This window comes from Gallinula chloropus (assembly GCF_964237585.1).
Source record: "Gallinula chloropus genome assembly, chromosome: 11".
Taxonomy (NCBI): Eukaryota; Metazoa; Chordata; class Aves; order Gruiformes; family Rallidae; genus Gallinula; species Gallinula chloropus.
This window is the reverse complement of record NC_140096.1, coordinates 2,029,779-2,055,026: the sequence shown is the minus strand read 5'-3', so window position 1 is coordinate 2,055,026 and position 25,248 is coordinate 2,029,779. Positions and strand designations below refer to the sequence as shown.

Sequence of the window (25,248 nt, the reverse complement as noted above, 5' to 3'; positions counted from 1 at the left end):
CTGTGGCTTTCTGCAGCAGCTTCAAATGGACTCGTCGGCAGGGCATGTTTTTTCCAAGTAACCCCTACCTAATTGGCCCCAACTAATCAGCATAACTCAAAGGATGTCATTAAAATATTTTATGATATGCAGGCCAAGAGGTTAAGAGAATTTTATCTGTGGAGGCATGATTGTTTTGCTAGAGGTGGATATGAAATAATTAAGAAGAAAGAGTTATGGTTAGAGATTTGCTTAGTGGAAGGGTCAGCAAGGGTTGTCACAGCTGTCCCTTTGAAACAGGTTGGAGGTGACTCCAGCCTGTGGAGCAGTTGGGCATTTCTGAGTTGTCCTAGGTTGTGATGGACTGCAGGTGAAGTGGCCACTGGCTCAGAGCACTTCAGTCTTTTGAGCTGTTTTATGCTGATACAGTTGAGATTAAGCAGATCTGCTCTGAGACACCCTGATCCTGTGAACCGCCGCTCAGAGCTGCTGAAGGAAAGACATCTGTGCTGAACCCAGCCTAGGCGTGCTCAGCAGCATCCAGCCAAACAGGCGCTGGATATTCAGTTAGGTTTAGCCTCATGTGAAGATCCCGAATTGTCTTTTGACATTAAAATTCTCCTGTTCAAATCTAGAAGTCGTATATGATCTGAAGGGATAAATGATTGCTCTGGGGAATGGCTCTGAATTGTTACATTCATCTTCTCATTGTCCAGTTTTGCCAAGTTTCTTCTAAAAATTATAACATATATATAAACCCATGAACATACATATATTATACTTATAAAAAATATGTGAGCTAAAGGATTGTCAGCTGTCGAGCAAAGCAGAAATCTGTTCTCTTATCACAGTGCACTGGCTCCAGTGCTGATGTCCTACAGTAGAGCTGTGAAAGTGCTGATAACTGGAGTGAGTCTTTTAATTGCATTTAGCTATTTAAGCATTGCAGATCTTAGCATCCCTCACTGAATTCTCTGGGTGTTTTTCTTCTCATTTTTATCCACCAAGTGTAATTAACATTATTACTGTGAGATGTTCATCTTAGTCTTGCTTTGTGAAAAATTGATGCTGGTGTCATTTAGGTGTTTTATCTAGTGGTTACTCAGTGGCTTGCAGAGTAATATTCCCTGTGGGAGGGTTACTTTTACCACATGTTCCCTGTAGGTTTAATTGCAGCCAAAGATAAAAACAAACACTGGATGTTTCATAGATTGATTGGAAGAGCACAGCAAAACATGGAGTGGAGCATTAAAAAAGAATGTTGTTTTAATGCTGTCTCCCAAATTATATTGGGTGTAAGTGTAGCCTGGTTGTTAAAATACTGTCTGAGCAGCAGTGAAGGTAGGAAAGCAAATGTTTCATGTTCCTGGAGCAGCATTGGCATAGATCATCCTGGTACAGTGCTGCTCAGAGTCACTGCAGAGCTGATGGAGCAGGGTGCAGAGACATTCCTACTTGCTGTGGATGCCCCAGTCCTCACCAGCTGCCCCACTGACTGTGGCAGCTGGATGCTCAGTGTGAGGCATCAGGGATCTGTGCAGCTCGCATGGCCTCACCTGGCTGCCCTGGGTAGTCGTGAGGAGTGAACCAGCTCTTTCTCCTCTATTCCAGAATATTTCTCCCTCTGTTGAACTAAACGAATATGCCTGGCTTTCTTGTAGGCACAACCTACTGCTTAAACTACAGGAAAGCTGGTAATATATATTTTCTTGACATTCATCTATAAGAAGGCTGTTAAGCTTGACAGAACAAGAGCTAAATAGTAATCTACCTTTCACCTTTGTTTTCATCAGTTCTCTGGCTTAAAGTTGAAAAGAGTTGGGAAAATTTGCCAGTGCTGAGTGTTGAGTCAAAGGTAGAAAAAAAATGTTAAAATAATATCAGATCCAGTATCATCAATGTCTGGTTTCTCCATACCAGCCACTTTTCTTCCTCACAGTGGAGTGAAATATTTCTGCATGTCTCCAGTGGCACTTTTAGTGCTCTAAGTAGGTACTTGAATTCCCCATTGACTCCTTGGGCTGGATTGCCAAAATAGGAGTTACTATTACTGAACATCAGTTGTACGTTCAAGTGGCCACGTCTGTGAGTGACAGCTGCATTGATGCACAGACTATGCTCTGGTGTATTTTAATTTAAGAAATAGATAAGGATAAAAGAGATAAGAAAAAATCTGGTAATAAAAATCAGCATCCCACACAATTTCCTTATATGACCTGTTCTGGTCAGTGTTGGTGTTTTGTCCAGCTCAGTGTTATTTATCCCATCTTTAGGTTTTCAGAGTTCTAAAAATAGTAGAAATCACATCTCCCCAACAGCCTCAGTGATGTGTCATCAGCACTGAGGGAACACGCACAGAAGAGAATGACTGCACCATACCCTGCCCTCTCTCTGGGGATAGTTAGAGCTTGAGTTAACAGAATGAACTTGGAGGTGTTCCCATTTTTAAGACAATCCTGCAGTCTCAGACCTTGAAAGGCAGCAAGTTCCCCAATAATCTCCATGTGCCGTCGCTGTCGTGAACGCAGCAGGTTGAGCACTGAATGAGGGCAGAATATAGGGCTGCTGCTTCATTTCCTTTCAGATAGTTGTGCTTATCCTGGTCTAAGCTGCTTCCCATCGATTCCGGAGTTATTCTGAGCCCAAACTGGGAAGAATTCTTTGAAGTCAGATATATAGCATCATAGAATCACTTAGGTTGGACAAGACCCTGAAAATCCTTGAGTCCACCCATAAACCTAACACTGCCAAAATATCCCTTATATTTTACTTAGAATACTAGTGTATGGAGGAGAAGCTTCATCTATTATGCACCAGAAAGCTAGTTGATCCCTGTGGTGACACTGGTCAGGGCTCCATGAATGCTCATGAAGGTAAACTTCTGAGGAGGCTGTTTCCTCCCAGGCAGGATCTAGAGTTGTGTGAAGAGGCAGATCTCCCTTTGAATGTGGCTCCCATCCTCCCAGAAATTAAGCCCTGACAGCCAAACCAGAGGGTTTTTGTCCCAGCCATGTTAAAGCTGAAGGTACAGGGAAGGAATTGTCACTGTGGAACCATCTAGAGATGGTTTGAGCACATGAAGTATAGAAAGGACACTTATCTCTAGATTATAACTCCGTCCTGATTTGCCACCTTTAAAGGTACAGAGAAGGAATCGTCACTGTGGGCAAACTGGAAACCAGAGTCTGGCTCAAAAATATATTGAATGCTCTGTTAGAACCAGCTGGAGAGGTTTCAGAGCACTTCATAAGAAAATGCTGAAATCTGTGTACTTCTGAAGCATTTCTGTCAGGGTGTGTAGCATATTGTTTTCTTTCTGAAGTGACTGAAAGCCTGGGCCTAGAGACATCCCAAAATCAGCCTCCTGTGTTGGGTGGTGTTTAGTGTAGCACAATCTGCAGTTTGTCTGAGATCCTGACATGAGGGATGAGATGTACTTGTTGTTATGCTCTTAAAAAATAATGTTTGTTCATCTGTGCTTAGAATTTCTAGATGGATTTGTTGTTTTGTTGGAATCTGCCTCATTTCTGCAATTTACTGAGTTTTGTGGTATTTGTGGTTATTTCAACGCCCAAGGGAGTCTGTGTGCCCAGGCTGAGAAATTCTGATGAGACCTAATGTTTCCAAAATCAGACACCTTTACGTCCTGGAAAGTCTGATACCTAAGAAGATCTCTCAGCTGCCACACTGAGTGTTTGACAATGGGGCTGAATTTCCACGCTGGAGTCCTCTAAGTTGGCAGTGGTCCTGGTGGCAGCTGCCTGCATGGCATGTCCCCACGAGAGCAGGTTGGTGTCACTCTGTCAGCCTGTGGCTTTCACAGGTTGAGACGATCTCCCTTGCAGGTGAGCTGTGAAGCTGCTGTGGGATGAGGCTCACCTTTCTCCAAGGCAGGCACACAAGAGCACATTTAGGTGCCTGGCATTAAGCACTTTGTTTTTCAACAGGGCCACAGCTTTTTGAAAAGCCTCTGGGTGGTGAGAGCTTTTAGGCACCATTCATGATGAACGTGTTTAAACAGGAGGTAGGGAAAGGAAACTCCGTTCCCCATTTCAAATCCCCCTAAATTATGCCCCACAGATGCTGGTATTTTCGTGAGCAGTCTCTTCTCAGAGAACAGGAAAGCACAGGCTCCTGTGCTGCACAGAGAGCATCTCTTCCTGGTCCTGCTCTTTCAATGCCTCTCCTCATCTGGCTGGAATTTTCTAATGTTCTCAACAGAAGATGAAACTAGCTGCTCTTTTTATTCCTCCTCAGCTTAACTTTGTCCTGGGGTTTTTTTAGTATATTAGTTGGTGCTCAAACAGCTGAGCTGCTCGGTTGCTGGGAGCTCAGGGAGTTGCTTCTTCAGAGGAATTCAGAGCTCTCCTGTCAATGGTCTTGGAGTGTCCTTATCAGACCTATTTTGTTGTTGCTGCTGCTGTTGTTTTCAGATTGGTTTTAAGAAGCTCTTGCCCAGCTATTGATTGCACAGCCCTGTGTTTGACAGCAGATGCCAGAATATTTTGGAAGCAGGTTCTTAATTGGCTCCCATTACCTTCTTTTACTGGGTATGGAGCACTGCAGAAAGTGAATTCCAGTTCCAGGGTATGCAAAGGTAGAATAAAAAGGAACACCACACAGGGTTGACTGGGTAAATAAAGCTGAAAGGAGTGTTTTCAAGGATCTGTGAGCCTGTGCTGTTCAATCCAAGCCCTGAAGTCAAGATCTGATCCAGATTCTTGAATATGCAGGAACGTTTGCAGCCTGATGATGCTTGCACAGGCAAAGCCCTGGCAAAAGCTTCCCTTGGTTGAATCTGCTCACACCTTCAGCAGCTGTCCAGGTACACCACTAATACCTACATGAAAAAGGTAATCTGAGTCATGCCATAATGCACAGAGAGGGCATGACTGGATGGTCTCCTGTCTGCCTGTCTACTCTCCTCGCCTCTGTCACTGTGGTTCTTCAGGACGTGACGTCACTGGAGTCATCTGCCCATTTATTTATGGGTGTCTGTATTCCTCAGTCATTACCATAATATCCAAGAACCAGAGATGGGTTACTCCTCTCTGCCTGCCCATGCCTGATGGATTTCTCCAAGCCTGTCGATATAAAAGCTGACTGCTTGAAAGGCTGATGTATCTGTTTGGATCTCCAAGGTCAGTGAACCTGAATATCTTCGTGAATCTTCTTTCAAGTGCCACAGCTCAGAGCAGAATTGCTTTACAGCAGGAATGCTAATGCTTGACATCAGGAGAGGGACCAGATTCTTATGCTGCTGTGTGCTGTGGGTCCACTGCAGAGCATGAAATATGCTCTTGGGTTTTTTCCTTGTTCATTTTTCTAGTGCTGCTGACTGACTGCTGGGATGCTGTTCCCTAAAGCCATGCTTCAAACTTTTCCTCCTTGTGGCTGCAAAGAGACTTAGATGGGAGCAGGACTCCCTCTAATGCTGAAAAGTGGGGTTAGAGCTTTAAAGGCTGCAGTTGAGCACTTAGTTACATAGTGGCTTAATTAAAAAATTGTAATTAAATTAAATTACTTTGGTTTGAGCTGCTGCTTTGTCAAGGAAACAGAGGGGGGAATGTTTAATGATGCAGAGTCAGGTTTGGAGTGTATGAGTTGGAAGGCAGAGGAACAGCACAGAAGATATCACGAAGTAGCAGACTTCCAGGCTCAGTCCCCAGAAATGAACCTGGGCACTTTCATGCTGAGGTGCTGGGGCTCTGAGGTGCTGCAGTGGAGGGGTGCTTTTCCAGTGTCCTAGAGCCCATCACTCATTATCTGAGTTGTGGTACTCACCTCATTTAATCCCCCTGCAATATTATTTCCAACCTCTCAAGTACCCTTCCCAGTGCAGGAGGTGTTTCCAAGTCTGGCTTGTGGCAGAGGGTGTAAAGAGCCTCCTGGGAACCTGCATGAGCTCCCTCAAGGTGAGTGCTGGAAGCAGGGCTGAAACTGGGCTTGTCACCCTCTGCCAAATGCCTGTCTGACCACGAGCATCACCTGATGTCTGTGGGCATGGTGGCCAAAAGTCAAGTCTGAACCTCTGTTGTTTGAGTTAAAGAAGAGACGAGAAAGGCTCTAAAGATACCACAGGGTACAACCACCTATGATGCATACATGGAAAGGTGGAGTTGTTGGACAAACCTCTCTCCCTTAGCTGTGCTGGTCTTCCTCTGAGATGTGCTTGTTCTGCTGATGGAGAAAGGGCATCTATTTCTGGGCCCATCAGCCAGAGATGTTTTATGAGCACAGGATTACACGGCCCATTTCCCTTCCTGTCTGTTTATACCTGGACCGGACTGGAAAGGACAAATCTGTTTCATAGAAAGTTGGGATGGTTTAAAATTTGCTTCTATTCAGATCTGGAACAAAATGTAAGACAATACAGTTCTCCAAGGGGATGAATCTTTAGTTTTTGGAACCTGATGATCTGAGGCTGAGGGTGTCTGGGATATAAATTTGGGGTCAGGTGGTCAGAAGACTTAAAAAAAAAACAAAAGAAAAAAAACCCTGACAAAGGTGGGAAATAGTGAAGAAAGCTGATGCACTTGCTGATGGTAGGGCTTCACTGGTAATCTGTCCAGCTGAAGTTTCTCCTAGGATTATTAAATTTACATATCAATGGAGTCCCTGAAAGCCCCTGGGCTGTTCACCAACATCTTCCCTCTGGCCAGCTCCACAGGCAGTGAATCATAACAAACCAGACAGAAATTATCCAGGCTGCGAACTCTGTGGGTTTTGTGGGTTTATATTTCCTTTGGCTCAAGATTAAGTACAAGTATACTTATTGAGAAACGTGCTGGTTTCAGACAAATTCATAGCAGGACTAGCTGGAAAACAGTCCTGGTGGTTTTGCAGAAACTCCACTGAAATTTCCCTCGTGTGTCGCTGGAGAAAAGAATTATGAAATAGCCTCCTCTAGTGGCAAATTATTTTATTGACTTTTTTTGAGTGAATCGTGTTTTCCTTAATGAGGAAAGTAGGCTGAGATGATCTCTGCAAAATAAGTAGAGCACAGGGGTTTCCTTTTTGTTTGTTTTCTTCTTAATCTGCTAGAGGTTTATGCCTGTACTTCTGGCAAACACACCAAGCACCTTTTCCTGTAGGATCAGTTCCCCATCTGGATACAAGCAAAGTGTGTCTAATAATGAGAAGGAAGGCCTCACTGATGGCAGTTGCACACAAGAGCAGATTTAGTCTATTTATGTTTTTTTGCTCACACTTTTCTAGTAGTGTTTGGTGCCACCTCTGCTCTGTGGAATGGGAATTCGAGACAAAGATAGCGAATTTTGTGCTTAGATCAAACTTCTTCAAACATTAACTTGTGTTGTAAGGATGGAGACGTCTACCTATGTCTATGGCTCTATCTATGCCTGTGGCGCTCTCTATGTCTATGGAGGTCTATGGCTTCCTGACAAGAGGAAGCAAAAGGGCAGTTGCTGATCTCGTCTCCTTAGTGACCAGCAATAGAACCTGGGGGAACGTCATGAAGCTGAGACAGGGGAGGTTTAGGCCAGATATTAGAAAGAAGTTCTTTACTGAGAGAGTGGTCAGGCACTAGCACAGCCTCCCCAGGGAAGTGGTCACAGCACTGAGCTTGACTGAAGTCAAGAAGCATCTGGATGATGCCCTCACTCCCCATGCTCTGGCTTGGCTGGCCTGTGTGGAGCCAGGAGTTGGACTCAGTGACCCTTATGTGGGTCCCTTCCAACTCAGGAGATTCTGTGATTCTATGATCTCGTTTATGCCTGTGGAAATACAGCACAACTTCTGTGGCTTCACATCAGGGATTCCCAGGTCTAAACATGACCTGAACCTTCTTGCAAAGTGTGTTGGTTTTATTGACGTGCACACAGGGAAGTGGAGGGTGACTTTCCAAAGAGTGCAACCAACTCACATCCAGGGATGTCTGCTCATCCTTTTCTGTCCAGGGCTTAGGTCAGTATTTCCAGTAGTTTATCTTCATATGTTAGCACAGGAAAATAAAACGATGATGATTTTCACTGTTACAAAATATCAGCAGAAACTGAGTATAAAATCTGAAGGATTAGACCCAAACCCAAGTTTGTGTCACATTAAATGACTTTCAACCTGTCATTTTCCTCTGGTAAATAGTGATATCATTATTTTATTAGAGCTAATTTATTTAATTATCAGAAATGAAATTACTTTTAGGGGCAGTGATGTGCCTATTGATTTTGGCTGTACATGTTCGCCGGCTGCTGAGAGAAGAGCTTTCCTTGTGAGCTGTGTTTGCACAGAGCGTTTGCAAATGCCATGGGGAGTGCAGAAACAGAGGAGTCAGAATGGGTCAGGCTTGGCAAGAGCCACTGTCATTTCAAAACCATCTGCTTGTTACTGAACGCTGCAGCCGCTGTGGTTGGGCTGTCTGCCATCTGGCCAGGACAGGGATTTGGATACTTCATCCTCAGCTCTGGCCTGGACCAGGGTCTTAGGGATTTCCTCAGGTAGGGAGGTGGTCTTTGCCAGGGTCAAATGTCTGTATGGCTGGAGCCTTATCTCAGGGGGAAGGAGGTTGAGTGTCTCTCCTGGTCTCCTCATCCCTGACATCTGCCTGGTATTTCCTTCCAGCTGTCACAGCGAGGGTTTTAGTGGGGTTTTTCAAAAGCACTTTGGGGAGTTTGATACCTGCCTGTCAAGGGAGCCTAATAGTTTTATGTGTCCAGTTCTCTTAAGCAGATTTGCAGAGCCCATCACAAATGTGCAGCATCCATCTCACTTCCCTCAACAGGCAAGCTAGAGAGGGATCAGTCTTAGTTTGAGTATTGGAAAATAGGGAAAATGCGCCTTTTACCTTTAAGAATTGGTCAACAACACCTGGAGTACCAGATACAAGTAGGCTTGGATTAGACATTTGCAGTGTGTTCTTTTCCATGTTTGGTGAGTAAGAACAAACCATGTTTGAGTTAGAAGTTTGCTGGTGTGATTGAAATTTGCTTTCCAGGTATAATGGATCAGAAGAATGTCATCACACCAGGCTTGGGTAAATACACAGGTGGCCAGAGGAACACTTGTAGCTTTCTTGGGTTTTATTTTTTTTAATTTTTTTTCCAAATGTTTGCTCTGTGTTCAGCAGCATTTGCCCACATTATGCACATGTCTCTCCTTGGGGTGTGAAAAGAGCCAAGAGAGGAGTGTGGGGGCTTTACTCTGAGCTCCTGCACAGTCATCCTGCCAAAAGCCTCAGCAAATACTACACAGGGCTGCACCACCTCCCTGATGCATGGGGGGCGTGGGCCAGTAACCTAATGTGTATTTGCTTCATATATCAGGGATGGAAATGATTCAAGTTGCCTCTCTCAGGTGTGTCAGTGGGAAGGTACTATGCCCTTTCAGGTATCTTGGGAACATTTGACAAACAACTTTGCCTGCTAATTAGAAATGCTGCTAGACCTGAGGTAGCCTGCATATCCCTGCACAGTACCACACTGTGCCAAGTAGACTTGGCCTTTAGGTTTTCCCCAACGGGCCAACTCCTGGTAGTAAATATTTGCTTTCCCACCCGCAGCTGCAGGGACGTGACGCAGGTACCAGGTCGCCCTAGCAGGGCAACTTCAGTGTCACCCTGTCCCTGTGCAGCGTGTGGGGCAGCACAAATAGGGGCTGTTGGTTTCAGAATGAGAAAATAGGAGTTGCTTTGGATGACACTTTGTCTCACAGCTTTATAGAAATGTTGCAATTATTGTATTCCAAACAAAAGACAATAGATTAAAAAGTTTAGGGCAGTGCTTACTCTGTCCTTGCTGCTTTGTTCTCATGGTGTAACAGTGGACCATTGCAAGCTATGTGCAGGCAGGTTACAAAGTGGCTTTCTCACACTCCTGCTTTCAATCCTGCATCTGTCTGTGAGCCCTGCTTTTGGAAGTGAGCTCCCACGGGACTCAAGAACTTGTAACAAGTGTTATAGATTGTTGGGACAGCTTCTGAATCTTGGGGGAGAGGGGGTGCAGCTGTGTAGTTTGGATTTCTAAGTTGCCCTCTCTGTGAAAGCATTCAGTGTTTTAGCTGCAGAACGTTTCTTACTGGATGTGAACAGCACAGATGTTTGCAAGTGAACTGCTCGCTGAGCCTTCCAGCCAAGCACCGAACTTGGAACACGCAGGGTCCTTCCGTGAGGATGCTGCTGACCGCACCACCAGGTGGCAGAGGAAGCCAAGGAAAGCAAGTGCTGGGGCTGCTCTGGCTTCACACGGCCCCCCCTTAGTTATTAGAAGCAGAGGCGTTCCCAGCATCAGAATATTAATTAGTTCTTTAAGGGGTTTCTTGTTTAATTTTGGGCTGCGTGACAGGGTAGTACAATCAAGTCAAAAGGAGAGAAAAAGGGTCACAGGTAGTTCCAGGCAAATATGCAAATATATGATGTTTTTAATAATCCAAAATGCATGTAAAATAGGATTGATTGGGTCACTTTGGTTTGAGTCTAAAATTTAAACAGCTGAAAGATTCTATGAAAATATAAGGATCACTAACACAAAAATAGTCTATACAGAGCACCAGGCTGTAGAACCCCAAAGGGGTGTTTTGGCTGGCTGGGCACAGCTCAGAGCACTCTCTTCTCCCAGAAGGCAGGAACCTTCTTTTAGCCATCATCTGTATTTTCCTGGAAGGCTTGTGTTGCAGCATCTGTTCAGTGTTGCATGTTGTTGCTGCAGGGCTGCTGAGACAGCAGTGCTGCACTTGCTCATCTATAGTTTGCATTGGAGATTCTCTGGTCATAGCAGCAGCAGAATTGGAGCTCGAGGCAATTGGAGTTTGCTTGGCCTCCTTGCCAGGCAATCTAGTTGGGGGTTTTGCTGTTGGATTATCAAGCCTGAATTATTTATTTATTTATTTATTTGATTCCTGGAGGAAATAAATTCAAAACTGCAAAGTAGGATTAATTGAAATAGGAATGCCTCATAGTTTGCAGAACTGGGCATCTGGTGCCACGCTGCAGTCAGGGGAGGGGGATTTTCTTCTGCCACAGCAAACCAATGATGTGTGTCATTCCTCTTGTACCCACACTAGCTGCTTTAGGTGCACTTAGGCCTTTATTTCAACATGCACCACTGCTTAGATGCAAACTAGATAAAGTTTGGTTGTTGTGGAGAACACATACAGAAGGCAGAGCTCTGTGGCTGTGATTTCTGGGAGAACAGTGTTTGATACAACCCTTGCTGGACTATCCCTATACCAGCCAGCACAGTAACATGAGGCTGCAAGTCCTATTTGCACCTCCCAAGTCATCCCTTCTAGTCAGCTGTAAGCAAATAGTTGTGGCACATAATGCCATGGGTAAAGTGATGAAATTGTGCCTTGGAGGGACTGAGTCTGACTCATTTCTGTCTCTTTGGGAGGGCTAAGTTGAGCTCTTCTCTCTGGATGGCAAGAAATATGAATGCCCTCTCCAAACCATCTTTTTTTCTCATTACACTTGGTTGTTTACTCATCAGTCATCCTCTAGTTAGAACATGCCAATCTCCAGCAAGTACCTCCTAACAAATAGCAGCTTCATGTTTATTGGTACATGAGGGGGAAAAAAAGGTAAAATGAATTATTTTGTTTTTACACCTCCTACTTGTAGCCCTTTTGCTGCACGTCCTACACCACACTGTAAAGTTGCCTTATAAAAGTAACACCCCACAGAGGTAACTGATGCTCCAGCAAAGGTAAGGAAATAGCTGGACTAAATGCAGGGATCTCCAGGGAGCTGTGTTCCTTTATGACAGGTGGTTCTAGTCACATGCTAAGGGCACATTGCAGCCACAAAGTGAGCAAAGCAAAGCAGAGATTGGACACGAGCTGTATTTTCCTTTTGTTAATAAAAACAATAAAACAAATTGATACCTGACGACTAGCCAGATGGTAACAAGGATTAGCTGGACATAGATTATGTCTTTATATGCAACTCAGATTTCCTTGGAAAGCCATAGGAATGATTCTGCATTGCTTCAACCATTCTTGAGGCAGCTGAAGAGGACAGAATACTGAGATTTTAATGAGAAACGTGTAAACTTTAGGGCTTTGCTTTTACAAAACCATGTAGGCTTTAGGAAAAGTAGCTAAATGCACTGATGCTTGTGGAAAGAGGACTATATTTACAAGCAGATTAACCTTGTTTATAATTGCAAGGCGGTAAGCAAGGCCACTGCTGGCTTTTGACTGCCTGTCGATAATTGTCATGGGTGACACAAAACCTATCGACTCAAGGTCAGTTGTTTGAAATCAATAGAACTCAGCAGGCGATTTGAAATGGGCCTGAGTACATTCTTCCACAAGGGTTTTTGGCTGCTTTTTGTGAAAAAAAAGGTGCATTTTCCAAACAGATAGGTCTCAGAATCAACTTAGCTTTTTGCCCCACTGCTGCTTTCTTGGTGTGGTACTGTTTGTTTCTGGCAGCAATAATTAGGGATGTTTTTTAATAGTACACTGTATTTGGATGTGAGCAATATTCACAGCTTGATTATAAGCAAATGTTGCATAATAAACAGCGAATATTCTAAAGTTGTGCAATTCACAGCATGATTTGTTTCTGCATACTTCTGAATTCCAAGTATGTAAATAAGCAGTGATGTGTATTAGTAAAAAGTAGAATATAATTTTTAGGAAAATTGTTTATTGGTAGTTAGTTGGCATGCTTCACCTTTCAGGTCTATATTCAGTAAAATATAAATGCTAAGACATGGTAAAACGCTTCAGTGGCTTCAGTTTCTAGATCGCCTTTTAGTACCTAAAGCCCAGCATCTGGAAGATGTTTACTTGTCTATGACTTTAAGAGTCTCATCCTTTGCACATCTCATGCATTTGAAAGTGATTGTGTTAGAGGAATTAAGAAATTATTGCTCCTCAGCTGGAGTTTGGTGATTTTCCTCCTGAAACTCAAATTAGTATAAGCTCATTGCTGGTCCATTCCACTGCGAAATAACTCGTGGTGAAGAGGCAGAGCCTTTTAAAATAGCTCTTCTCTACTACTTGTAATTATATGGCTCCACAATGACCAAATCACATTTAGAGACAGCATTTGACTTTGAAATCTGACTCTGCTCCTAAATTGCCTAAATCTCTTTACATAGATAATACGTGAGCATGGGCTTAACTTGCTGTGCTGAAGAAAAGTGAGTTAAACAAGGTCTCAGTCAAGTTCAGCAACAGAAGATTCAAATTCAGCCCTTGATTAACACAACTGAAATATAACTGTAGTCACATTTTAGGCTGCAGTGTTTGCAGCACGTTACATCTTCCAGACCAAATCTCAGTATTTTCTTCACTCATCAAAACCGCATTAGGAGTGGGTGGTTTAGTTGACCCCAACTAGAATATCTCACTAAACACAAATACCAAACAAGGGGCTTTTCTGAAACACAAAGGGAAAGCTTAAGGATTTCCAAAGGTAATTATTTCAGAATTGTTAGCAAATATAATTCTTCTAAGTGCTTTTTATACTTGTAACGTTTGCGGCACATCAATAATGCAGCTTATTTAAAGAAGAAAGTATGGTACGTATTCTACCTCATGAATGTTGTTGAGCTATTCATATTGCAGAATGCTGCACAATAAAGGGTATCAACTAAACCCAAGCACCAGGCTCCTATGGCTGGCGTAATGTACTGTGGTGTCCTGTTACAGGCATTCTTTGTAATTCTAGGAGGCAGAAAATAAAATTTGACACTCAAAAAATGATAAGTTTAAGTAAATCATGTAGGAGAAACGTACATTTATGTCCAAGAAATGGTTAGATGTTGCCAGAACAATACAGCTACATTATGAATCTTTAATGATCTCTGAAAGTCATAATGGTCTGTCACTAATGCCCATTAATGATCTCTCTATACCGCGAGTATGGGCTTGATGTTTCTGGCCAGTACCTTAGAGAATACTTTAAATATGCCTTAAACTTTCTCTGATCTACTCCCTGTGTATCTGCTCCAAATGTAGACTGCAATTGTCTGGGTAGGAGCAGCTTGTAAGGCAGCATGGCTTTGGGGTTAAGAAAGTCTTATTCAGGTAAGATGTATTTAAGCAATTTTTTTACAGGAAAAAACTAGGAGGTATTTCAAGGTAACTAATCTTCTCTAGAGATTATAAACTATATAAAGCAATTTATGCTTAATATTTATTAATATTAAGAATGTGTTAATTCTTTGAGTTCATGAATTTTCTTTGATAACTCTTAAGAAGGAAAAGGCAAGTGTTATTGTTCTGCTGGTTGGAACTGTGCGTGTACTAAATATGCTGCTGAATAGGCAATATGTCTTGTTTGAATATGTTTCAAATGTTGCATAGGTTGATTTCATGGCCTCTTTTAAACACCCATGCCACATACTTAGATAATACTTCTCTGTCGGGTATAAAGGTTGCTGTAACGGGGGAATGGAAGGGAGTAATTCAAGTTCTGTTGTAATTGCCTTTGGTGAGAGCACCATACCCAGCAGTAAATGAAGACAATCCTGTTATGGTGTTAATAACTTGAAAACCTTTTTAATACCGAGTCACCAGCGTTTCTCGATTCTCTCGCAAATGTTTTGGTTAAATGCTTGTGATGGTTAATTTATTTTTCTTTAATAATGAAAAAAACTGTGTTCTCTGCATTTGCTGTGTGAAATGGTCAGGTTACTGTAAGAACCAACGCCCTATGGCTAGGAGACAAAAACAAATCAAAGGAAAACGCCCCGATATCAGACAATAACCTGCCAGGCGGTGTGTACAGAGAGTTAGGTATTAACTGTGAGAGTTAGATATTAACCCTGTGGGACACATACAATCCTTTATTAAAAATAATGTGATTAGTCAACAACTTTAATGACACTGCACGCAGCATCCTTTTTTTTTTTTTTTCTTCTTTTAAATTAATATAGTAAATCTAAGTACAGTGACGTGTAGGATGCAAAGTAAGCAGGCTGCAATGTTTTGGCAGGTTAAAAATGCATGTACCAAATATAATCATTTAGTAGGTAATCCAGGTTATTAACCACTAAATGCCTGGCTCTCTTGCTAAAGTGGTTTTCTAGCATGGCCGTGGTGAAGGTGGAGTGGGTGTGTTGCTGTAAGTTGGCTTTGGGGGGGAATACGTTGCCCAGCTTCAGTACACAAAAGCAGTGCTGGCGGGTGATTGCGGACCTCTGATGTTTGGCCGTAAAGTTGATGTAAAGGACTCGTTCCGCGGAGCCAGAAGGTGTGCGGGGCGGTGGGGGGGCGCAGGGTGCGCCCGGCCGCTCAGCACCGCGGGCAGCGGCTGCTCAGCACCGCGGACAGCGGCCGCCCGGCACCCCGGGCAGCGGCCCCATCCCGGGCTCAGCCGCCCCGGGGTCTCTCCCCTGCGGCGGCTCCGTCCGCGAGTGGGAGAGACCCACCCGAGCTCCGGTTTAACATAAACCCGCAGCGTTGAATGCGGGATCTCAGCGGCTGTCCCCGGCTTTGCCGGAACCCCGCGCTTTCAGATCCGCCGCTAATTACAGCCGGAGGCCCCGCGTACGCTTGTTGTGATTAGATCTCGCCGGTCACCGAAACAGCAGTGGGAAAGCAAGGGACTGACCTTGCTGGGGCGGTTACAAGAGCTGACTCTAGGTGTCCCTCTTGTTTCTGGTTTTAGCAGTGATTTCGTACGGCTGTTTTTTCGGCTGGAGGGCCTGGAACCCGGCTGGGTTTGGTGTGTGAGTGTCCACAGATCGCTGCTCTGCAGCGTGCTTCCTGCCCGGGAGATTCTGTGTTCTGCTGAGAGCCTCCTGAAGAAGCTACAGCAGAATATGTGCCGTAAAATGTATGGCCATAATGGTTTAAAAACATAGTCGCTGAGTAAGAGATTGCAGTTATGGCATAGCTGGGGATGGGATGGGATGGGAGAAGGGGGGGGGGGGGGGGTTGAGGGAGGTGGAAGCTTCTCCCAGCTCTGACAGCTCTGCTCTGATTCCCTGGCTTTTCTGCATCTCAGCATTGATGAAACACCTCGGGTTTGCTCACACTGGCAAGTCAGGAAGACAAAAGGCAGGGGAAAAAATAATATGAATGTAGGGCCCATATCTGCAGAGGTTTGGGATGTCCAGTTCCAGCCAGAGTCCAGAAGAACTGCAGATACCAGCAGCCTCTGGGAGCTGTGTCTCTTGCTCCAATCATATGAAAGGAGGTGCCTGGGAATCCCTGCAGGTCCCAAGGAGTGCTGCAGAATTCCATGAATTCTGCACAGCTGGGTGTTTTACCTGTGTAGCTGCACATACAGGTGCCGTTTTGCCATTAAAACAATTTAAACTCCCATAACTGCCCCATATAGGGTACAAGAGAATGCGAGGAGGTCTTTCTTCGTTATGGTTACATGGAATGGGCTGGGTGGAATTGGTTTAATGACAGCATTGAATGCTCTGTCAAGATAACTTCTTGCAAATCTTCAGGCTGTTTTGTGCTTTAGGATCTCCTTCTGCTCTTTGTCCTTCCTTTCCCAGCAAAGGCTCCCAGGCCATGAAACACTGAGTTGTAGCTGAAGCTGCACTGAGGCTATTTGTTTGTAGAGAAGATTAAGGTGACCTCAACTGAAGGATAAGGACATTGAGGTACTCATGGGTTTTGTGGCTACTGCTCATTAGAACTACGTTGTAATTTTTAATGGAAGAAGGAAAGAAGATCCTGTCAGGAAAAGATAGATAGGAAATAAGAACGAAAGCCAAAGAGAAGAGGGTGGAAGGGGGAGGACAGAAATCCTGATGATATATCATTGTCTGTGGTGTCTCTCTGCTGTGAGTTCAGCTCAGCATGATTTAGCAATATGGCTGGTGAGTTGCAAAGGCCATACATATGGGCTGGGAATTTGATTAAAATGGTGGTATTATATCTGTATCAACTGCTGCAGCTTAAACTACTGCGTTCATGGTGGGTTTGTTTAGAAACGCAGCTACAAGTTGGACAGTTACCCAGTCTCTACAAGCCAACGTGTCCCTGTTGTAGTTACGTGAGGAGTAACGGTGCTCAGCTCGAGCAACTTCCTATCTGTTTCTCTGGTTTCTGAGCATTGTCTCTCTGCATAGCAACAAAACCTTGTTGTGCTTCCTGGTGAGGCCCGAGTCCCCAGCAATGTACCCAGCCGCCTAATGTGAATACTGGGAGCAGCAGCAGATGTTCTGCTATTAGCCTCCTTCTCTGAATTGACTTCTCTGAATTCCTTCTAAATTGCTTATGTAGAATTTGCATATGCAGTTTTTCTAGGCTCCAGACCTATTTAAATCCAACACAGCACACACCAGCTTGTGGTTCTCGCTCCTGTTGTGCTAGCCAGTGTTACTTGTGAGTGGTGCTTGCCAGAAAAACCAAAAGAGCATCTGACTTGGGCTAACAAATTCCCCTCTTTTAACTCATGATACGTTGTATTTTTCACCTCAAAATCCCTGTGTAATTTATAGCTGTCACCTCTGCTCTGCTCTTGCCAGCAGCAGCAGCTCCTGCTAAGCCTGGAGTTGCCATGAGGCCAATTGCTGGAAGGTTTGTGTGTGTGGGAAGTGCGACTGTGCAATTACTCGGGCTGGGTTTATATTCACATGTATTACTGAGCACTGCAAGATGCTGAGCTGCGTGGACCTTCATTAAGTAATTACTTAGTTTTAATGGTGGTAAATATTATTTATTATAAGGAGGCATTAGGTAGGTTACAGTCTGAATCACCCCACAACGATAGTTCAATAAGGCAGAGGTAGTGTTTTCCTTCCTGCAGCTGTGAAAATAATAGTGCTTTTTTGGATGGGAGTGAGTTGCCATCTGGAAGTGCCTTTCTCTCTTTTTTGGTTGTACAGGCCAGATATTTGGTAGGAGGAGCTTAGGTAAACCTAATTATTACATCATTGAACTTTGGTCAGATGTGTCTTGTTCCATCACTGTTAATATCATTGTTTATTAAATGATGAGCTGAGACAGAATACAGAAGTTGTGGCTCATAGCCCTCTTCCTAATCCTTAAGGATATACCTTCCTTCTGCTTACTGAAACTGAGATCAGCATTTTTCCTCAGGTAAACTGATTCCAGTTCCATGACAGTGAGTGTAGCAAGGTCTCACTCGCAGAAGCATCCAACCAGTGCAGGGTCTAATGCCAGCTTCTGGAGAGCCCTGTCTCCATCCAAGACGTGGCACTTTTTGCTCCAAGACCCCTCCATTTGTGACCAGCTCTGTTCACGTTCTCATTTGTCTGTGTGAACTTGGTGCCATGATCCTAGCAGTCAGGTAGAAGTCCTAGGAAACCATTTCCAGGTGGTTCTGGTCCCAGCCCAGGTAATTTGGTCTCATTGTTGGAAAACAGAAGGGTCTTATCCTGCTAGGACAGCAACAGGACACAGCAAGCTTGGCATCTGTTACGTGACTGCAGAGAATTGGGCTCTGCTTTGCTGCGAAGTCGAGCAGTGGGACAGAAGTTACCTTCTGACCACCATGGCTGTGAGAAGCTGCTTGGGTGCAGGTGGGCAGAGGAGAAATCTCAGAGGCTCCAACCCACTGGAGACCCAGTGAGTCTTTTTTCTGTCAAGCACTTGACAAAGGATGAACCATCAGATCTATGAAGAGGTGGAAAAAGACCCATTTGAGTAATGTGACAATCTCTAGGCAACTTGCTTTGGATCTGTGAAGGACTATTTACAGTGCTTTGTCATGTGTAAAGTGGCCTTATGTTAAGTTTGACAGTGGCATATAGCCTACACTTCTCCTGTGTCCCATGCTGAGATGTAAATATTTCAGGGATGATAGGCTGTCATTTACATTGATGTTTCTGAGAGTCATCGTGCTGAGAGGTGAATGAACAGATACTTCTGTGCATACTGATGGGGGAGTATTTTTCGCTGTGGCTTTGTGGTGGGCAGAGAGAAGTCGGTCGGTCACTGCTGCCAGTTCCTGGCTCAGGTTGGCCCCCCTGAGACACTGGAATAACATGTTCCCAATTTGGGAGCCCGCAGAGCTGTGGGAGCTGATCCCTTCTGTTTGTTCTGTGACCTTTCCCAGCTGATTGGCACTGATCTTTTATGCAATGGATAGACGATCTTTTGTGGTTGACATTTTGGGATGGCTGAATATGGATTAGCCAAGGCAAAAATATTTCCATTTTTCTACCTTCAAACAATGCCCTCCTTTTCCAAAAACGCCTGCACCACCAGGTCAGATCAAACACGGCTTTGGCTGAGACAGTGCAGCGAAGGATTCGGAATACACAGCTGGGAAGGGGTGTGGAACTGGGATTTCTCTCATTAGTATTTCCTCTGAGAGACTGGTGTTCTTGAGGTGAGGTCTCCTGACCACCCTGATCATTTAGCAGGGCATGTTGGTCATGAAGGAGACGCCCAAAATTCTTGTCAGCCAATGAACCTTGTCCTGGAGAACTTGTGCAGCTCTCACAAGAGAACAGGATTGGAATGTGAGAGCTTTGTGTAACGCATCAGGCACATAATTACTTTTTAAATATCTTTAGTAGTCTCAGTGAGATGACTCACACGTTGAAGACAGGGATGTGTTTCTGTGCTGGGTGGGGGCCAGTTTTGGTACATCCAGTCCTGTGTGCCAGTTGTAATGGGGTCTCTTCTGATGATGTTCTGTCGTGGCTCTGTACTCTGAGAAGACAAAAATCAACCAGCTGCCTCATCCCTCGAACAGTGGCTGAGCTCTTAGATAAAGCTGGCCCAGGTGGCATATCTACATGGGTGTCACAGGAATTTATCTTGATTTTTTTTTCCCTGTTACTAAGCAGGGCTGTAAAAGGCCCTTCCACAAAGAACTGTGGCATGGACACACTGAGGAACATCCATGTCACTATTTACAAATGTTCTTGACATAAAAATACTTCTGCTTAGAGTAATACAGGTCATATGAGAGTCTGCAGGGGGCTGTTGAAGCTGATCTTTATTATTAAGGTTAATTTTAAGGTAGCCCAGTTGGTCTGTGGAATGAAATGCCCTCGAATTTGAGCGCTTGGTCTGGAGCTGCCTGAAGTCCCAGCTCTTCTACTAATACCTGTTTCCATCCTGCATTCCGAAATAACCCTCTGAGTCTTAACGTGGCTCGTGGCTGGGGTAAAGCTAGGCTCTCAGGGGTAGCAAACTGGCTGGCAAACCGTGCTCACCCCCCCAAGCAGAGAGCACCCAGGCACCCGCCGTTCTGCAGCGCCTGTGTCCAGCCACCGAGCTGGCTGCAGAGGAAAGGCTGAGTCATTTCCACGGGATGTTTCACGGAGGAGCTAAGTGATGCTGGGCTCGGGTCTGAGCAGCTCTGCTTCCTGGTGAATAGTAATTCTGTTTACTTAGATGAGGAAAAAAATCACTGGGGGCCTCAGTGCTGCTGTGTCATACCCGACTGGAGGAAGCCTTGTTTATCTCAACCTGAAAAGAGGGAGAAGTGATTCTGGTGGCGCTTTTCAGAAAATAATTCTCTACTTTGAGGAGTGCAGGCAGTGTGAATAGTCCATAGATTTGACTCCTGGTGCTTTTTTTATTTTGCTTGGTTTGTAGCAGCAGTAGCATGGTACCCCAGCAAGAACAACAGAACCTCGGGAGGGATTCCTGGCATCCCATGCCAGGCTGAAATTTTGTTGTCACACCACGTTAGCTTCAGTCTTGGGTGGTCTGGTTTATGCTGGGCTGAGTGAGGTCTGGAGCTGCCTTGTGATTTTTCTAGTCTTGATTTTCATGCAGCGTTTGTTTTGCCCAGCATCTCCCTGTTTATATAGGACCTACTATAAATATTTTGAGCTCAGGAGAGATTCGAACACATGGAAAAACTCCAGTGGTCTGAGAGCTGCCATGGTACAAATGGTTCAAGGAGGGTGGAGCAAACCCCAGAAGTTTTGCACTTTCCTCTGGTGCTCCCCTACAGACTGGGACAGTGATGGGGGTTGATGGCTTTTCTTGCAGGAGCCAGGCAGCGAGGGCAGCACGCTTTGTGTTGGTTGTAAACCACGTCCTGTGTTAGTTGAAGAGCTGGTCCTGGTTTGAGGGGTTGTGCCACCAACTTGCAGGCTTCACTTTTGCCTGATCCAGGCAACTTCAGGAGGGTCAAGTACATTTTAATGATCAGAATCATGGAAATAATCATCAGCATAAACTGGGAGGAAAAAATTACATCAAAAGAGGTTGAGATGTTTGCTTGCTTCAGAACAGCGGAGCTGCTGTTGGGTCAGATCCCAACTCCAGACAGCTCAAGGCCCCTGTCTCCGACACTAACTGCATACAGGACTGTCCCATGCTGATTTCTTAAGAGATGCTTAATTCTTGATTGAAATGGGGCTGGCAATTTACTCTTTAGCTTTAAGTGTACCGCGCTACACTAATCACATGCAAGGAAAGAGGACATCTGCTCAGTGAATGTCTGGTTGTCTTCTACATTCAAAAAGTCGCTTGGAATGTAATTTTATTTTATTTTACCTTTTTAGCATGGTGGGGAGTGAACAGCTCTTCCTGTTCAAAGAAAATAAAGCTGTTCCTTGAGATTTTTATGTCTGTAACACTGAAGTAGTCCAAGGACTGGTCCAAAGGCATTTTCCCAAAAAGATCTTCATTTTCATGTGCCATTTATAGTAAATGAAGACATATTTGTAGGAGTGCCGATAGATGGAGAGGTTGATGGTGGGAAAAAAAAAGACCAAAAACTGGAGGACTGTTTTTTGAAACTTAAATCTGATTATGCATATATGCTATTTTTATTCCTCTCTTTAGTTATCTGTCAAGGAACATTTGTGCAAATGAATTTTCTTTATGGATTTTAAGCATGCAAGCTGGAATGCTGGCAGAAAGATATCCTAAATACTGCTTTTATACAGTGCTTTTCCCCAGGATTTTCAAGGTTAGCCAAATTCTAAGTTCTGGTTAGTCATTGTGAAAATAAAATGTCATCTGACCTATAGGACAGATCACAATGAGGCAGCTTCACTTTGATCTGAAGATCAAAAGCTGCTTTCCAAACTGGGAATATTTATGAAGTAACGGGTGAGTCTCGAGAAAAACAAGTCTCACTTGTGACTGTATTGGGAGTGGAATGATGGCAGGATGCATAGTACGTTACCGGTGAGTTGAGTAGGATGAGTTATTACTAATAATATCCAACTGGCTGTCTCTTGGGTTGGATTTCACATGTCTTATGTGGACTGGCAGATGAGGGTAGTGGTGGGACTTGTGAATTACAGTTATATTTACCCTACTGTTTAACCCAAATTAAAAAATAGGCATATTTATTTAATGTGAATATGTGGATGCCATAAAGTGCCTCATAAACAACAGTGAGGGAGTGTGTGTATACACCTATATATACTATATATATATATATACTATATATATAAAGTATATGTATACTTTTCTACAGAAAAGAGGTGTTGTGGATGGATATGAGGGCTGACAAATTCAACATACCATGTCAGCTGTTGAGGTCTCAGGCTGTGATGGCATGTGTTGTACTTTTCACTCTGACATCACCTTAAAACTCGTGCATTGTGGGCAGTTGTATTATTAAGGCTTGGGCATGCAACATGTTCTATTGGGCAGGAGTTCCCAGTTGGAGGAGGCAGATTTGGACCTGTTATGACCTGTTTCTAGTCCAGGGAAGGGCTTTGCTGAGGTACAGTGAACTGCTTTTGGGCAGGGCTCTTTGAAGTGGAGATACCTGGCGGCACGGTTTCTGTTGTCCTTGCCCAGGACCACAGTGTGCAGCCCCGGGGGAGGGAGAGGAGGAACGCGTGGCTTTGCCGAGGGTGTGCGGGGGAGGAGGCTGCGGGGCAGCTGCCCTGAGGAGCCTGGCTGAGTGTGAAAGTGCCTCAGAAATCTGGTAGTGTCGCGCCAACCCACCCGCATCGGTTCTGTCTCGATAGCCCCTCGGGAGCCCCGGCGCTGGCCTGGGGCACGCAGGATGCAGCTCCGAGCTCGGCTGGCTGAAGCCCACTGTCACCGCGGTCCTCGCTGAGCTCAGCTCCTGCAAGGAACCAGCCCACAGCCGCCCCCCTCCCGCCTTTGGGACATCCCACCCTGCCTCAGCGCCTGGAAGTGACTGCGCATCCCCTCTGCCTCGGGGAGAAATTCTGTCAATAGATGTTCGCCTTCAGGGTTGCAAATCTGTTTTGTTCCTAGTCTGAACGGGCTTTAGTTTAGGCTCCAGCTGTTGAGAGCGGGCTCGAGAGCGAAGTGTGGGTTGCAATGGGACCCCCAGGACCTCCTTGCTTCCTACGCCCGGGGGGCACGGAAGCGTGTGCGGGGTTCGCGTCCGCTGCGCAGGGCATTAACCGCAGCGCGGTGCCGGGCTGACCCCGGGCTCTGCTGCCGGCATCACCGCCTGTTCCTGCCAGGGTACCCCGCAGCCTGGCCCCCACCGAGCCCGGGGTGAGCAAACCCCTCTGGCGTGAGGTCCTGGCCTCGGGGGACACAGGGGCTTCGTGGGGAGGGGGGACACGACACAAAGGGAAGAGGGAGAACATGGCGATGGCAAGGAAATTGCTCTCTCTGAGGATTTGCTAGTCTCTGCTAAAGAACCGGAGCTGAGAGCGCGGAGGGGGGGGTGAATGAGGCAGGAGGGAAGGCAGAAGAGGGCAAAAAGCCCATAGTAAATCTGGGATGCAGAGAGGGACCCCTCCTGTGAGGATGAGGGAAAGGCAGGGGAGAGCTGAGGCTGGAGCTGCCCCGCCTGCCCCCCCGAAGCACTTTCCTGCCGCCGGCCAGGTGTCTTCACTCCGCTGCCGAAAACCTGGCGCCAGCTATTTGCTCATCGCGGTCACGTTTGTTTGGGTGTCTGCGCCTCCCCAGGAGGCGGCTCTGTGGAAGGCAGGTACCCACAGCCCGGCCGGCCGGCGAGGGTGGGCAGCTGGGGTACATCAGCTCCCGCTGCCCACCCTGAGCCCCTGCCTGCACCCGGGAAGGGGGAAGGGAGAGGAAAGGAGGGCGGGTGGGTGGGGGGGCGTTCCGCAACGCTCTGCACAAAAAGCCACCGGGCAGATCTCCCGCTCGCTGGGAGAGGAGGAGGAGGAAGAGGAGGAGGAAGAAGAAGAAGGGAGGGTGGGTGGTGATAAGGGGCTCGCTGCGTCGCCTCATTCCTGTAGCCAGCGCACAGCTCGTGGGGTGTGTGCGAGTGCCGTATCCGCTGCCTGGGGAGTGCTGCGGCTGCAGGCTGAGCTGCCGGGGCGGGCCGGGCTGCTGCTCACCGCCGGCTGACAGGTGTTGCAGTGCGACCGCCGGAGGGGAGGCTGCGCCGGCAGCCGCACCTGTAAGGAGCGGAGGCGGGGTGGGGAAGAGGCTTCCCGAGGCTGTCGGGAGCAGGCAGCCCAGGCTCCAGGCGTCAGGCATCTCCTCCCAGCGTCTCCATCGCCGCTCGCTTCCATCCCTTCTTAAGGGAGAAGAGGAAAAAGGATCTAGAAACCCCCTGCAACGGGACAGCCCCTGCTGGAGTCTAACAGGTGTTTGCTGGGGTTTGAATGGGGAGGGGACGGGTGGGGAGAAAAGTTAACTGGAGAAATCGGGGCTAGGAGAGATGCGATGATCTTGCACCAAGTGGATGTGTCATGTCTGCATGCGAATAGTGCGTCTGGAGAAGCTCGGAGGGATGTCTTGCAAGTGATACCTGCTCCATCTCCGTAGAAGCGCTCGCCTCTGCCTGCAAACTTTCCCCTGCCAGAAGTTGGGAGGAATTAAAAAAAGCACCAGAAAATCAAAGGGGAAGATCTCAGCCCACAAAACGCTCGAGCTAAACTGTTGCATCCCGTCCCAGTGCTCTGGTGTGAGTGTCCCGCCGGTGTCTCCTGGGCTCCCGAGACGATTGGTGGTGGGTGCCCATTGCCAAGGCGCCCGGCAGCGTCCCTGGCAGTGGGGACGGGCCGAGCAGCATGCTGGCTGCGGTGCCTGCGGCCAGCAAGCAAACCCCACGTGCCTGACCCGCCGGTGGTGCCGGGGCGGTGGCGGCCATGGCTGCAGCCATCGCCAGCTCCCTGATCCGTCAGAAGAGACAAGCCAGGGAGCGGGAGAAGTCCAATGCCTGTAAGTGTGTCAACAGCCCCAGCAAGAGCAAGGGAAGCTGCGACAAGAACAAGTTGAATGTGTTTTCCAGGGTCAAACTCTTTGGCTCCAAGAAAAGGCGAAGGCGGCGACCAGGTTGGCAAGGATTATGTCTTTGGGGGGTTGGTTTGTTTAATTTAATGCAAGCTGGGATGTGGTGAGAGGGGGATGGATGTCTTAGGGCTGGCAAAATGAACGTGCAGGTGTTGCCCTTCCTGGCTTATAAGATCTTAGAGACACGGGTACCCCGTGCCAGTCCCTTCCCCTTTCATCTTCATATGGTTTCCTTGGGTAACACACACCATT

General features: G+C 46.1%; 1 protein-coding gene across 4 annotated transcripts in view; it reads left to right on the top strand.

Annotated features, from left to right (window-relative positions):
- FGF13 (fibroblast growth factor 13) overlaps positions 1-25,248 on the top strand; it is a gene marked incomplete at its 5' end in the record, with an annotated part of 248,089 nt that overhangs the window by 158,532 nt on the left and 64,309 nt on the right. The window contains one exon of one of the 4 annotated variants that reach the window (XM_084269246.1): positions 24,852-25,038. The exons of the other annotated variants lie outside the window; for them this stretch is intronic. Coding sequence (XP_084125372.1) covers positions 24,852-25,038 — 187 coding nt within the window. Of the gene's footprint in view, positions 1-24,851; positions 25,039-25,248 lie in introns of those variants that run through there. 4 annotated transcript variants of the gene reach the window in all.